Source organism: Protopterus annectens, chromosome 1.part0 (genome assembly GCF_019279795.1).
Source record: "Protopterus annectens isolate FY-2018-M chromosome 1.part0, PAN1.0, whole genome shotgun sequence".
Classification (NCBI taxonomy): Eukaryota; Metazoa; Chordata; order Ceratodontiformes; family Protopteridae; genus Protopterus; species Protopterus annectens.
This window is the reverse complement of record NC_056725.1, coordinates 976,107,925-976,122,472: the sequence shown is the minus strand read 5'-3', so window position 1 is coordinate 976,122,472 and position 14,548 is coordinate 976,107,925. Positions and strand designations below refer to the sequence as shown.

The following is a 14,548-nucleotide window of genomic DNA, read 5'->3' as shown; positions in this document are numbered from 1 at the left end:
CAGTGTGAAATGGCAGAACACTCACAACTGAACTTCTTAGGTAACAAAGTTGAAACCTGAGACAGCTTTTAAGAAAGAAATCTCAAAAGAACCAATGAGGTGCTTAGTCTAAGCTGTAGTCCAGGTGACCTCAGTCAGCCAATGACCTCAAACAATTGTCTCACACTGAAGGAATACATAAAGTCAAATAAAAGGCTGGAAAAATAGAAGCCTTAACTAGTTATTCAGATAAAGAAAAGTCTGTCTTGAGTGAGGTAATAGAGAACATAGAAAAAAAACAGAAATGTTCTGCTCTGCTAGAGAAACTAGAAAGAACAGACTGGATTAATTTTATAAAATTACAAATAAGCAATGGGACAGGCATCTCACACCAGAATTTATCAGCTGAGAGGCATACTGTCTGTAGCGCCAAATATAGCCATAAGTAAGCAATACCTACATTAGTAAAAATACAATCATCCCAGCAGAAAGAGTTGCTTCTGAAAAAAGTGTGACAGAAGGGACAAACTATAAAATAAATTAGCAACAGCAGAGTATTTTTGAGAAATGATCATTTACTATACTCCATGGCAGAAGCAAAGCAAGTTTATCCCAGCAAATGGTTAATACTGAGAGGCAGGTTTGAGTTTAAAGCTTCTATATCCAGATATGTTTATAACATTTTTTTATGGACGATCAAAGACGATTCATGATGCAGAACAGGCTAAGGAGGAGATGAAACTTTATTCAACAAAGAGTGAGCTAGCAAAGCAAAGCAAAAGGGACCTCTGTTTCTCACTCTTCTGACAATACCACAGTCCACACAACAACTTTGCCAGTGAAACCTTTGTCACTGTTCTTAAAGTAAATGCTTGAGGAAAAAGCACAAAGGATGACTGCATAAATTAGGAATTCACTGAACCTGAACCACAGAATGGCAGTGGGAGACAGAGAACCACCTAATACCTCTTAAGCAAATTTTGGGACAAATAAGCTTTTAGCAGTGATTATTATTTATGGGTGAGGGCTGGAACTTGATTTGCAACGGTGAGGATGTATGAAAGAAACTTGAATGGAAAATACAAAAACAGAGGGTAGACTTCTGAAAAACACATGATAATATTTGGTATGGAAGATGTGACTTCAGTAGCAAGAACACAGAATTTCCATATTTTCCAAGGTACAATAACAGAGCTAGAATGCATATAAATTAAATTCAACAGGAACATATGCACTCAACTGAAAGCTTTGACAGACATCCAATAACTATTTCAGATCAATAAAAACTAAAATAAAGATGCAGGTTAATTAAGTTTTATAAAGGTAAGACACTCCTTGCGTTTTCCTACCTGTTAAAAAGAAAGGAACTGGTAGTGGAAATTATTCAAGAGATATTACTGAAGATAGAAGTAACTTTAGAAGGGATAGGCAGTGAGTGGGAAACATGAAAATGAAAAAAAAAGCAAAAATGGCAATATTAAGGAAGATATAATTATGCCAAAGGTACAATACAAGGCTCAACAATTAACAGCCATCTTAACAGTATTTCTGCTGAATTTTTGGATACTGGGAGGGGAAAAAGTGATAAAAATCTGGAAGGTTTTGTATAATAGTATTTAAAAAAAGGAGGGAGGGTGTATCAGCATCCTAGAAGAAAGCTGTAGTAAATGCCATTACCCAAAGAGGGTAAAGACTATTCACATCTAGCTTCATATAGCCCCATTTCAAATTTAAACCATAACTGTGTTAGTCCTATTATAGTTAACAGAATTGCAAAGGTTTTGCCAAAATAAATAAATACGGATTAGTGTTTTTGTGGGACCAAAACAAACATTTGACAACATTAACAGAATGATGATTCAAAAAGAAACTAGAATGCAAGAAAATGCTGCTACTGCTGATGCAGAGAAAGCATTCAATACAGTCAGCTGGGATTTTATGATTAGGGCAATAGTAGCATTTGCATTCCTTGACAGGCTAATGTGGTTAATCAGGATGGTAGATAAAGGATCAGTGTCAAGAATTATGACAGGACAGCTCCTTTCCAGCAAGTTTTGTCTGAACAGATCAATCAAGGAGGGTTGCCCTCTTTTTCCTTTATCACTTGCAAGACTCACGGGTCTATAACTATCCAAGGCCGTTAAGATGCCTCAGCTCTGTGCAACGAAATGACTGATGCTGTCCCTCCATTTATCTCTCACAAAGCCTGTTTTGAGGCTAATATTGAAGGGTATCAGAGAAAACAGGTTTCCAAACTGAACAGTAAAAAGTTGACACCCAAAAAACAGTTACTAAACATTACAAGAAAAAGTTAGCCAAGCTAATATTTTGCAGACACCTTAATGGTTATAGACATCAACTGTGTTTAAAGACCTCGTGTTTCTGAAGAATAGCCAAACAGTCCACCTATGCTGTACTGACAAGTTCATAAGGCAGCCAAAACATGCATATTTACATCTAGTGGGGTTTGACTTTAATGGCTTGAATGAATCCATAAAGACTTAAAACATAAGAAGTCATGGGCATTCAGAAGCCATAAAGCTAGAAAAAGAGTACATGGAAGATGGCTGTCTTTTGGGGTAGGAGTGACAGCAGGCAATGTGTACAGTGAGACAGGAATAACTTGAAATAAGTGAAGATAGACAGTTCTTCCATTTTCTTCCCAATATCACACCAGATGTACACTCAAAAAGTAAATATCTTTTTTGGGGTGCTGAAATTAGGGAGGTAGGCAATATTCCCAGATATGATTCATGTATTCTCACAAGCACTCGTCGTTGGTTTATTGGGAAATACTATTTGGTCAGTTTTGAACTTTACACTTTGGAAATATCCTATTTCTTCCTTTAAACATGAAAAAGGAAGAATAAGACTTTTTCCATTTCTTATTATTTTAGTTCAGGTAATCACAGGATCAAGAGGTTTACTAAAACTCTTGACATGCATCTCAGAACAGCTATATCTAGGACCTCATGATTTAATTCAGTTTCTGCTTCTACAGCTATTACTGTGCACAGTTTGATCAGTTTGGGTGTGCTAAAAGGAAAATAAGATATAACTTGCCTAGATGGAGTGAGGAAGCCAGGATGCCTGGGGGAAAGCAGTAAACTTAGAGAGTATGGGGGGGATCAGAGTGCAGCAGGTGGTTACCATGAAGTCTTATCTAAAAAGCAATTTCACATAAGGTCAGCACTGTTGAATGTTCTCAGACACCCGAGGTGTACATAGTCAAAGTGTCTATAATGAGCGGGCACTGAGGCAAATTGTGGATGAAAAAGGCTGGCTACAACTGCTGAATATTCACAAGAAAATTGTTGCTGATCTGTCAAAGTGAAGCCCTAATACCTCTTCAGCCACTTGACAAAGCCTAAAATTATGGGGGAACAAAGGCCTAAAATAGGGATGGATTTTAAATATTGATCTTATAAAATTATCTGATAAAAACAACAGGATTTATGTTAGCATGCATTTTTCTGAAGGCTACAAAGTCTGAAACTCATAGGTCTGCCATTATTTAGTGACTTCACTCCTCAGTGATTTGCCAGAAAACCACAACAGATCAAAATATGATATAAAAATGTGGACATCCTGTTAAAATCTGGACAGATAAGAATAGTAGCCCCACTCCATTCCAGTCAGGCCCACCAATTCAGTTCCTTCAAGCACTGTACAGTAACCAGCTGCCATAGTGGTACAACAAAAAAAAATGAAAAAAAGAATTCTAGCACAATATGACCTGGAAAAACGTTCACTTTACAGTAAGAAAAATACACAAACTACACTGACTAGCAAGTCTTCCTCAACAGAAAAGGCCATGGGCCTCTCGATATTAAAAAAAAAAAAAAGTTATGTTCAGCATCTTTCACAAATTAAGTAAATACCTGACTCAATCAATCTGTAACTCAATCAATGAATGCTTGGATAGTAAGACAGTTTCATTTGAGAGAGAGAAAAAAAAAAAAAAAACGAAACGAGTTGTAAATACCCAACATTTGTAGGTCAGCATGTGATGGTTTCAATATTTAAGGGAAATGGAAAATGTTTACTATATACGTATGGCATAATATTTTTTTAACCAAAATAAAAGAAAAAAAAAACATACTAAACTGTTCTCTACAGCACTTTTGACAGTTGTACAACTTTACAGTACAACATAAATATAAGGTAAGTTCTATTTTCACTTACTGTATTTACTGTAACAGCAGCAGCAGTGACAGCAGAAACAGAACTGGTAACAGTAGAATGAGCAGTAGTGCTTGTAGTTGTTACTACTGCTGTCTTCTCTTCTACTCGCACATCACCTTTTGCAGCTCTGACAGGGCCAGCAGGTTCAGAGGGCTTTTCAACCTATAAAACCAGAAAGGAAAATAATGTGAAACTGTTTTCAGACCTTAATTTTAAATGTGTTGTGCTGTAAGTAAACAGTTATATAAAAACTAACATACAAGAAGAGTGATCAGGAAGAAATTCTGTCAGCAGGTTAAACAGAACTGCTATAACACTGCGGCAGCATAATGTTCATTTTCAAGAGTTCTCTGCAAAGAAACAACCAGGTTGAGGGTAGTTGTTGCCACTACTACTGCTGTAACTAATGGTCCATCAAGGAAACGTTGGACCATCTCTTTAGATCTCACATAGTAAAAGCACGCCAAAACCATAACCTTGGAGAAGGAAACCAGAGAAAGGCAATCAGGTGAGCCACTCTTACAAATGAAAGCAAAATCCTTCAGAATGTCTTAGACGGTTTATGCCGAAGCAGCCTATAAAATGATCAGTGAATATGAATGGGGAAATGAGAAAACAAAATCATTCACAATGTCCTAGAAAACTTGTGTAATAGCGGTCTATAAATTGATCAATAAACATGAATGGGGAAATGAAGAGTCACTGGATGACCCTAATTAGACGTACCTAAATACTACATTCTCTTAAGAGTCTCACATATGCTCTAAGACAGATAAAACAGTCTGCTGGATATCATAAGAACTTTACTAAACAATATATAAACTGTGCTGGAAAACACACTTAAATGAAATACTAGATAGAACAAAACAGTACCAATAACAGCAAAAGTGTATTAGATGCTAATTGTTGCATTTCTGAGCTTGGTTTGTAAGTGTGAAACTCTTTTGCTGAGACCTCCACAACAGATGAAATGATAAAAATAATGGATATATTATTTCTTTAAAACATATCTAAACTAGTGGTCCATTCTATGTTTGTTCTTATTTTTGGGAGAAAGGATTAAAAAAACTTTAATTACATTGTTGACAGTCATTTACTTTAAATAATTATTTCACGATTAAACGGTTAAGCAGTATAGACATTTGAACATGATATATGCTAGAGAGAAAGTGTGCAAGTATGCTTTCTTAACATGCTTTCTCTCCAGCATCCATCATGTTCATGTTCTAAAGTGTACTTGCAGCTGCCACAAAAATGCGGCTGCGATAATACGCAAGTAAGAAATCTAGTTACTACCTACTCCTTTAATTCCCCACTTAAATGTACAAGTAGGAAACCACCAGTGCTTAATTTTACATCATTTACATGAATCTTTATTATAGTTTTTATTTAAAATCACATGCTCCTGAAACATATAATTTATATCCAATCTAACCCAATTACTGTACTGTGGGGAAGACTATGTAAACTGTTTTTGAATTCCTACTACTAAATTTAGATTTTCCATACCAAATACTTGCATATACTTCTTCAGAAATCTATACTCATTATGTTCTCCCATGTCCCCCGATACATCCTTACTACTGCAAATCAGGTTTCAGTCCCTTCCATTAAATATTTCCTACAGAAAGCTCATTTGTTCCAAAAAGATTAACAGTAATTTTGGACAAAATATAAATATACCATAGAGTAATATTCCTCCTTCTCTGCCAATAACCCCTTACTACCACAAATCTACCATTATTGTCTTTTTTCCTCCTCTCAATCAATTTTATTAATCTCATTTCCTATGGCTCTAACACTATACTAATGTCCATCTTGAATTCTTTTTTTTTTTTTCCAAATTCACATGCTCATTTCTATCAGCCATTTCTTGTCATACTGCTATTTGCATACTACACTTCTCAATGTAACTTAATACTCTGTTTTTTTTACCTATACTAGCTAGGCCATTTATATTCCATGTTAATGTTGATAAAGCAGCCAATTTCATAAAAGCTATTACTTTCACATATGTACATGGCAGTTCTTCTGAATATATACATTTTCAGCTTGCAGTTTACATACTCGCACCAATATCTGGCAGGCTGATTTGTATTTAGTTAATTTGTCTAATCTCTGAACCAATGATATATTACCCCCAGGCATTTCAAGTCATAAAAAGATTCAAGAAAAAAAAAAAGCTAAATACAAGTTTAACCCCCAGGCCCCCAACCACCTTTAACTCATGGCAAGTACATATAACTATGTACACTTTTTAAAAGGGAAGTTTACTCCTTCACATAGGAGATGTTGCTCCAAATCAATGAATGCACCCACAGGTACTACCTATTCGAAAGGCAGCCAAGATTGTTTTCAGCAATTTCTACTGATACATCCATGGCCACAATGATGGTCAGTGATATTCACTTTGGGCTTCCTGTTTTTGATTAATGTGCCCATCAGCTTCTATGATCGTGGCCAGATCAGTGGATTCAGCACAGTGTCAACATAAAGAAATATGTTGTCAAAAATATTCTGAGGTGGGGGGTTGGCATAATGGTTAAGGTGTTTACCCAGGACACACGGTACAGGGTTTGATTCTCACCACTGAAGGGAGACTTGCTTGACTTAAAATGACATGCTAGAGCAGTTAGCCTAACACTTATGTATGAACCTATCAAAAAGGAATGCTTGTGTGACTAGCAAATGAAGCATACCTATGATGTGTACCTCAGTGCAAGTTGAGAAATGTATTTCTCTAAGTGTGTCTTGCAAAGTACATTTTACAGACGCATTCTGGTTTGCTTAAGATATCTTCGGAGACAATACCAACAATTCAAGGTCTGGAAAGAATTCCGGTTGTGTTCTGGGGCAGAACTGTGCAAGAAGTGAAACACACAGAGGCTATGCATGTCACTGCTACGGAAACAGAATTCACTAAATGAGCAAATGGCATGGAGGTATTTGTGAATTAAGGCAACTTCGGAATATGCACAGAGTATCAAGGCCTTAAACAAATGGATCAAAAAGAAACATTCACTTCAGGAAACTAAGGAAGTTATGGCAAACAAGTTCTCTCTGTTCTTGATGCTAGACAAGGTTTCTGGCAAGTTAGGAAACAGTTTCATCTAGCCTTTGTACAGTGAAATACACTTCTGCATAAAGATTTATAAGGTTATTAAATGGAACATCTTCAACTCCAGCAGTATACTGGACAGCTGTAGCTGAACACAACTAAAGGACTAAACTGGTATTTTTCTAGTTTTGGGTCTACCAAGCAGGCACAGAATGTTTACCTGGTATAGCTGCTACACAGATTAAGGTAACAAAGGGAATTTCAACATCCCTTAAAACAAACACCTCTAACTCAGATAGTCTCGTAAAACCACATTAACATAACATCCTCTTCCACCTATCTTTTACCAAAGTATCATAGAACAACCCATATTAATTATTCCCAAGTAAGTAAAAATCATACCATTTTCTGTGAATTCCCAAAACGTACACATAGTCTTCAACACCACCTTCTAATACATGGTGATATCCATCCAAACCCAGGCCCAAACATGATCACCACACAGCCTAAACTATTACAACCTCCCACCCCTCACACCCCCACTAGCACCCCCAATTCGCTCCTCATAGCTCAACTCAATATACATAGTCTAAACAATAAAATTAGCCAACTTCATGCACCGTTAGCCATACATTCTTTTGACATTCTTTGTCTAACAGAGACATGGCTCAAACCAGTAATGCAAGACAATGGAATCACCCCACCCGGTTACAATATTTTGAGAGTAGACAGTACTACCAAAAAGGGCGGAGGTGTGGCAATACTGTATAAATCTGAGTTACAAGTTCCTTCACTAGATGTTCAATTACCCTCACCTCGTAATGTCGAAATCCTTATTTCTAAGCTTCAAATTAATGCCAATAAATCCATATATATAATTTGCTCCTACATACCTCCAGGCAATAATATTACAATCCTTTAAAATACCCTCTGATGGTTCTCTCTATCCTTCCCACAAGAAACTATACTGCTCGATGATTTTAATATTGACTGGAACAGCTGTATGTCTGACAACCCATCTTCCCATATAAACCTATATGGCTTTTCCCAAACAATCACCAACCTCAACAGAATCCATAAACCTAGTAAAAAACAAAGCACCTTAGAATGGATATTAGTAAATAACCATCACCACTCATATAAAGCGGGTATCCTTCCTAATGATATTAGTGACCACTCACTTTCTTATATTATTTGACAACAGACTTTTATTCCCAACCAAACCTTTAGAACTACCTGAAACAATAAAAATTGTAACCTAGAAACCTTCCAAGAAGAACTTAAAGCTTGTGATTGGTTACCCCTAAAACACCTCCCTCTCGACAATGCAGTGTCATACTTTAATTCTAAATTCTTGCAAATCCTAGAATACCATGCCCCCACTCGCACTGTCAGAACCAGGAGCAAGGCTGCTCCTTGGCTCACAAAAGGGACTAGGCTTAAAACTTTACAAAGAAAAAAAATCTGGGCCAAATGGAGAACTACTAAAAACCCAACTGATCATCAAAACCTTAAACAACTAAGAAATATCACTAAAAAATCAATATTGCTTGACAAAAACATCTACTTTAATCTCCAGCAAAGCCATCAACAGAACCCACAAAGTTTCTGGTCAGGTATTAATAGACTTCTATACCCAGGACAAACCAAGACACCTACCCCTTCTGGTTTCCCTCATAACTCACCCAACCAGATTGCTGATGCTTTCAACAACTTTACTGAAACTGTCCAACCTCTACCTAATGTCCTACCACCAGTTAGCTCAATTTTGCCTTCCTCCCCAACTAGATTACATCCTACATTTCAGTTCCAACCAGTTCCAACATCTCTTATCTATATCCTACTTCAAAAACTTAAACCTTGTACACCCTCAGCTGACCTGCTACCAGCTCAATACCTGAGGGGCTCTGTCTTATGTAGATCGGGACCCTGTTCCATAGTAAGGGAAGACTCTGCGAAGGGAATCTATCCCTCCAGCATGTTCTATTCATTGTTGTGTTGAGGTTTATATCCCTAGAGCGTGTAGCTCGAGTAGATTTGGTTTTGCTAAGATGGAGCATGTTCAACAATTCTGCTTTGGACATGGCTCTGTATGTTAGACAGAGATCGCCTCTGAGAAAGCGGTATGCAACAGGAAACAGTCTTAGCTTTTTCAATCGTGCTGCATAGGGCAACTGTCTGAGGCCAGAAATCCTCTTGGTTAGGTACCTTTGTGGTCTCTCCAGGTACATTCCAATTGGTGCATCGTACTCACTAATTGGTCTGATGAGGGAAGAGTAGAGGGGCATCATTACATCCTTAGATCTTGATGCGAACCCTTTTGTGATCAGATGGGTGACATAGAAGTATTTTCTAACCACTTTGGCAACATGGTTATCAAAGGAAAGCTGACTATCTACTTGGGTCCCTAGATCCCTTATTTCTTCTTCAGATTTCAGGGGATTACCTCCTATGTTGTAGTTTGCAGGTACTCTGTTTTTTCCAAAGGGGATTACTAAGCATTTTTTTGCATTTAGCTTGAGACCATGGCTTTGACAACATGTATCAGTCTCATTTAGGCCCTTCTGGAGGATCTCCATGTCGGCCGGAGACTCTATTATAGCACCCAGTTTGCAGTCGTCCACAAACTTAGGCAGCCACAGCCCTTCCGTGCTTGCCTGTACTTCTGAGAAGTATATATCAAACAGGAGGGGCCCCAGGACAGAGCCCTGAGGCACATCACTCGTTACTAGTCTGGATTCGGACATAGATCCCGCTACTCTTAATTTATGGGATCTGTCTGAGAGCCATATAATATGCAGATGATTCCACATTAATCTGTAGCGCTGCCTCTTCTGCTGAACTCCAGCACAACACCCAAAAAGTATTCAACTTAGTAGAAAGCTGGTTCCTTCAACGCTGTCTCCTTCTAAACCCTAAAAAAACTAAATTACTATTGTTCACTCCCTCACAGAAATCCTCCCCTATAAATTTCACAGTTACATCCAATAATGGCACTCTCATAGCACCCAATGTGACCACTAAACTCTTAGGTGTAACAACTGACCACAATCTGAACTTTGATTCACACATTAACTTAACCATTAAATCAGTTAACAGAAAACTAGGTTCCCTGTGCAGGATTAAACCTTTCCTTACTCCTTTAGCCAGAACTACCATCGCCCACACACATCTTATCTCTACCCTCCTATATGCCTCCCCCATTTATACCGATCTATCCAAAGGTTACCTGAACAAACTGTCAATCTCCTATTGTAACATTGCCAGATTTGCCACTGGCTCCCCATTTAGAACCCACCATTGTCTAAATCTCAAACAGCTAGGATGGCTGGAACTGCAAAATCAGCTTTAGCAACTTACTATCACCCAAAAGATTTTGCACCATCCCAGTATACTCCAATACTCAGCAGCCTTATTACCCCCTACAAAAATCTCATAACTCTACGCTCAGCTAACAAATTATTAGTGGCCACCCATAAAGCCAATAATAGATCAGGTGACTGTCTTTTTCTCAAACTCTGTGGGAAACATTTGGAACAGACTTCCCAGTGAACTACCATCTCTTTCTTCAACAACACTTTACAAGATGCAACTAAAAACATTCCTTAAAACTCAATGGCTTTGTCCATGCTCTAACAATGATTAATAACCTCCTTTGTTCCATGCACTTATTCACTATCTTTTTAGGCCTCTGGCCATACTACTCTACTGACCTCAGTTAGTCGGGCCACTAGCTTATTGAATGCTATTACTAGCCTAGTCTCTCTGGAAATCTATACTGGAGTATAAACCCTCAAAAATCTCCTCTACCTTGTATATACATGCTTCTGTCTCCCCTGGACTGTAGAACTTGAAAACTACCCACCATGTAGATATTTGCTACTTTTACACATGGACTGCAGAATGTGAAAGTTACCTAAAATCATGTGTTCTCAGCTTACTCACTCAACATGAAATTGCTTGCTAGCTTTCTCTATGATTAATATTAAGCTTTCTACTGTGTGAAATATCCTTTGTTTTACACCTGTAAATACTGTTATTCACTTGTAACACTGCAAACATATCTTGTACTCAGTTACGGATGTAAAATGTTTTTGTTAGTATATTGTTATCGGGTACCTTCTTGTATATTGTTATAGCCTACCTTCTTGTAATTCATTATTTTTTATGACTGTTATTATTTTGTAATCCACTTAGCTGAACTGGAGCTTATCTCCCCGGGCCTCTACTGAAAATGGACATGTATTCAGTTGGACTAGCCTGGTCAACAAATGTAAAATAAAATAAATAAATAAATAAATAAAAACAAAGCTTGAAGCCAAACAAGTGTAATGACAGATCAGTATAAATTCTCTCAGGGACAGGACTCATGTATTAACTTCAGAAGAGCATAGCTAATCATAACTAAGTCAAAGCTAATGCAAACATGCCAATGTTTCACCATAAATCATTTCTAATGCAGTCATTCAGAATGGTATATTAGCTTTTGAAAATTTTCTCCAACTTGTTAGATTTTACAGAACCACCAAGGAAGCATGGTTTTGGTACCTACCAGAAAGTTGCTAGCTAGGAGAGTCCTGGTAGAGTGTTACTGCAGGCACACAAACAGCTTGCGGGTAAAGAGCTCTAACTGATGTTCAGATGTCAGCCATATATTCTGGATGACAACATTTCCATGTTTAGATCTACTGTAAGAGTCCCTGTACAATCAGACCCTAAAAACGCTTCAGAGAATATTCAAGAAAGACTTAAAAGCACATTCAAGACTTCAATATTGTAGCAAAATATACTCTACAAATTCAGTATAAACCTGGCAAATAAATGCATACAGCTGACACCAAGTACAACAGAGAGGGCAAGGAAGATTTATTTAACAAAGATCTGAAAGTCCTGTGGATTGTTTCTCAATAATCTATGTTGGCTGAGAAGTTAGAAGATCCTGGGCTACATTTGCTATATCATATCAGGAAGGCCAGACTGATGTTACATCATTTCCACATGGACATAATCATTTTTGTATTTAATGCTTATTATTCAAAGGCAAGAAACTCCTTAATTTAGGACTAAGAAATCATATTAAGTAAAATCTACAAGTCACTCAGGCAAGACCAAATGCAAGGAAAAATTTTGCAATATTTTAAAAAGGGATTCAAAATTTGAAAGACAAAAGACAAAGGAGCAAAATGTGAAGTCTGACATTTAGAAATCAAAATCAAAAACGAGATGAAATGATCTTGGATGACAGTGAGAGGTGACCCGCTCCAAAACAAATACGCCCATTTCCTTTTGTGTGCATGCGACTACTTGAGACTTCTAGATGATGTGCAGTGGGCTAAATAAGTCAAATTTTGCTGAAGTGCTAAAAACTACCATTGCCAGACACAGAATGCCTGAGAAAGCAATATCAAGTACAGATCTCAAAACTTGTAAGTCAAGAGTTTTACAACTTTGTGAATGAATGGAGAGTTCATACACTGCACTTCCTGTCCTGGGTATCCTCAGGAGTCAGTGGAATGAATGGACCAACTGTTAAAAACCACAAGAGAAAGTATGACAACTTGAAATCTTCAAATTTTCCCCAAATTGCAAGTACAGAAATGCACCACTACAATATGCTGGTCTCTCCTCAACACAACTGGCCAGATGTTTAAAACTTTAACTACCCTTCTCATTTTTCTTTCTAGTGACTGACAGTAAATGTTACAGGTAAGCCATAGCAAATGGATTATCCGAACATCTTTTAATTAAAAAAGGAAGGGGGGGGGGGGGCAGAGTTAAGCACGAGTCTTGATATTGGCATGTCAAAGGAAAACTCACTTCCAGACACTATGACTGTTTTACAGAGCATCCTCAATCATAAATGGTCCAAGGTTTTAACATACAACTATACAGAAGAAACATGCTTAAGCAACCACATGCTATGGAAGTTCAACAGCCCAAGAGTCAGAAATCAAATGAATGATAAGTAACGTAGCTTGAGGTCTGAACACCACCTTCTCAAACAGAAAAGGTTTTTGATGCTTGCTAATTCAGTTAAGCCAAGAATATTTTTTAGTGCATGATCCTGACTCCAAATGAATTGTATAAGATTATCAAGCTGCTCAGAGGAACAATTCTATACCAATCTATGGTACAAAAATCTATAAAGTTCGAAAGATTCATTGAAAGACAGCTTGTTATAGTGATTGTATGCAGTGTCTAAATGCCAAACATGCACTTTTCATAAATGAGGTTGAATTGTTTTGGTTCAAAATATTAAAGGTACATCACTTGACACAGGATAGCAGTAGAAACAGATCTACTAAACTAATGTAAGTAATGTACTGCAATATACATCTTTGCTTTTAGTAAAAGGGATATCACACATACAGTTGTATATGGATTATTAACCTGCATATTTAAGTGAGATATTGCTTATGTGAACGGTGTGTCAAGGGGGTCTATGTTTAATGACTGAAAGGACATTCATCGTACACAGACCATCAAAACTTCCTGTCCTTGAAAGGCTAAGTGATAGTAAATTTCAATGAATGGTCATAGTTGGCCAACATAAAGGAAATGGAATGTAGTACCTACTTATCGTTAACATAGGGATAAAATAAACCTGCTCTTTCCCCACTGTAGTGCAATCATAGAGTTGATATTTATAATTAGCAAGGGGGGTGTGGAGGGGTGAAGCCCCCCACAAGAGGAGGATTCAGTGAACACCGGACAATCCTTTTGTATTTATTACATTACAGAGGGGATTCACAAGACTGTCCTCTGCAACCCACCCTCACATCTTTGCAACCCTGAGTAAAGTCAGTCCTGGAATGGCCCGCTGCACTCTTCAGTTTAAATTCACATGATTTCTAAAAGCTTTTGTAAGAGTCAACCATCACCATTACAGACTCTTCTAAAGGTTATTTACTCCCTACACCTCCCTTTAGTAACACCTACTATACCCTTTTGTTCAACATACCTTTCATTCATCTCATAATACCGACCCTCAAGTGCCATGCCCACACCCCCATACCTATCACGCCAACTCTAATAATTGCCTATTAGTGTACATATCAAGCCTACTCTAATAATTGCCTATTAGTGCCATCTTTCACACTAAATGTCTTTACTTACCCTACATCAAACTGCAGAGCTCTTTTCTGCAACTAAACACCCTTACCTGGCTGCCTTCAATCTCTTCCCCATGCCATTACTTGGTTTTGGACCCTACCTAACCCTTTAGTACAGTAACACAGATACAATAACTGAGGTACTGTTTATTTTTAAAACAAGAAAGATCTTTATTAAATTATCACTTATGACATAGGCAATCATACATTTATA

At 37.4% G+C, this 14,548-nt stretch overlaps 1 protein-coding gene across 1 annotated transcript in view; it reads right to left on the bottom strand.

Annotated features, from left to right (window-relative positions):
• REPS1 (RALBP1 associated Eps domain containing 1) overlaps positions 1-14,548 on the bottom strand; it is a 1,538,969-nt gene that overhangs the window by 139,000 nt on the left and 1,385,421 nt on the right. Inside the window, exon 14 of the mRNA XM_044068024.1 lies at positions 4,165-4,326. Within this exon, the coding sequence (XP_043923959.1) occupies positions 4,165-4,326 (162 nt within the window). The remainder of the gene's footprint in view (positions 1-4,164; positions 4,327-14,548) is intronic.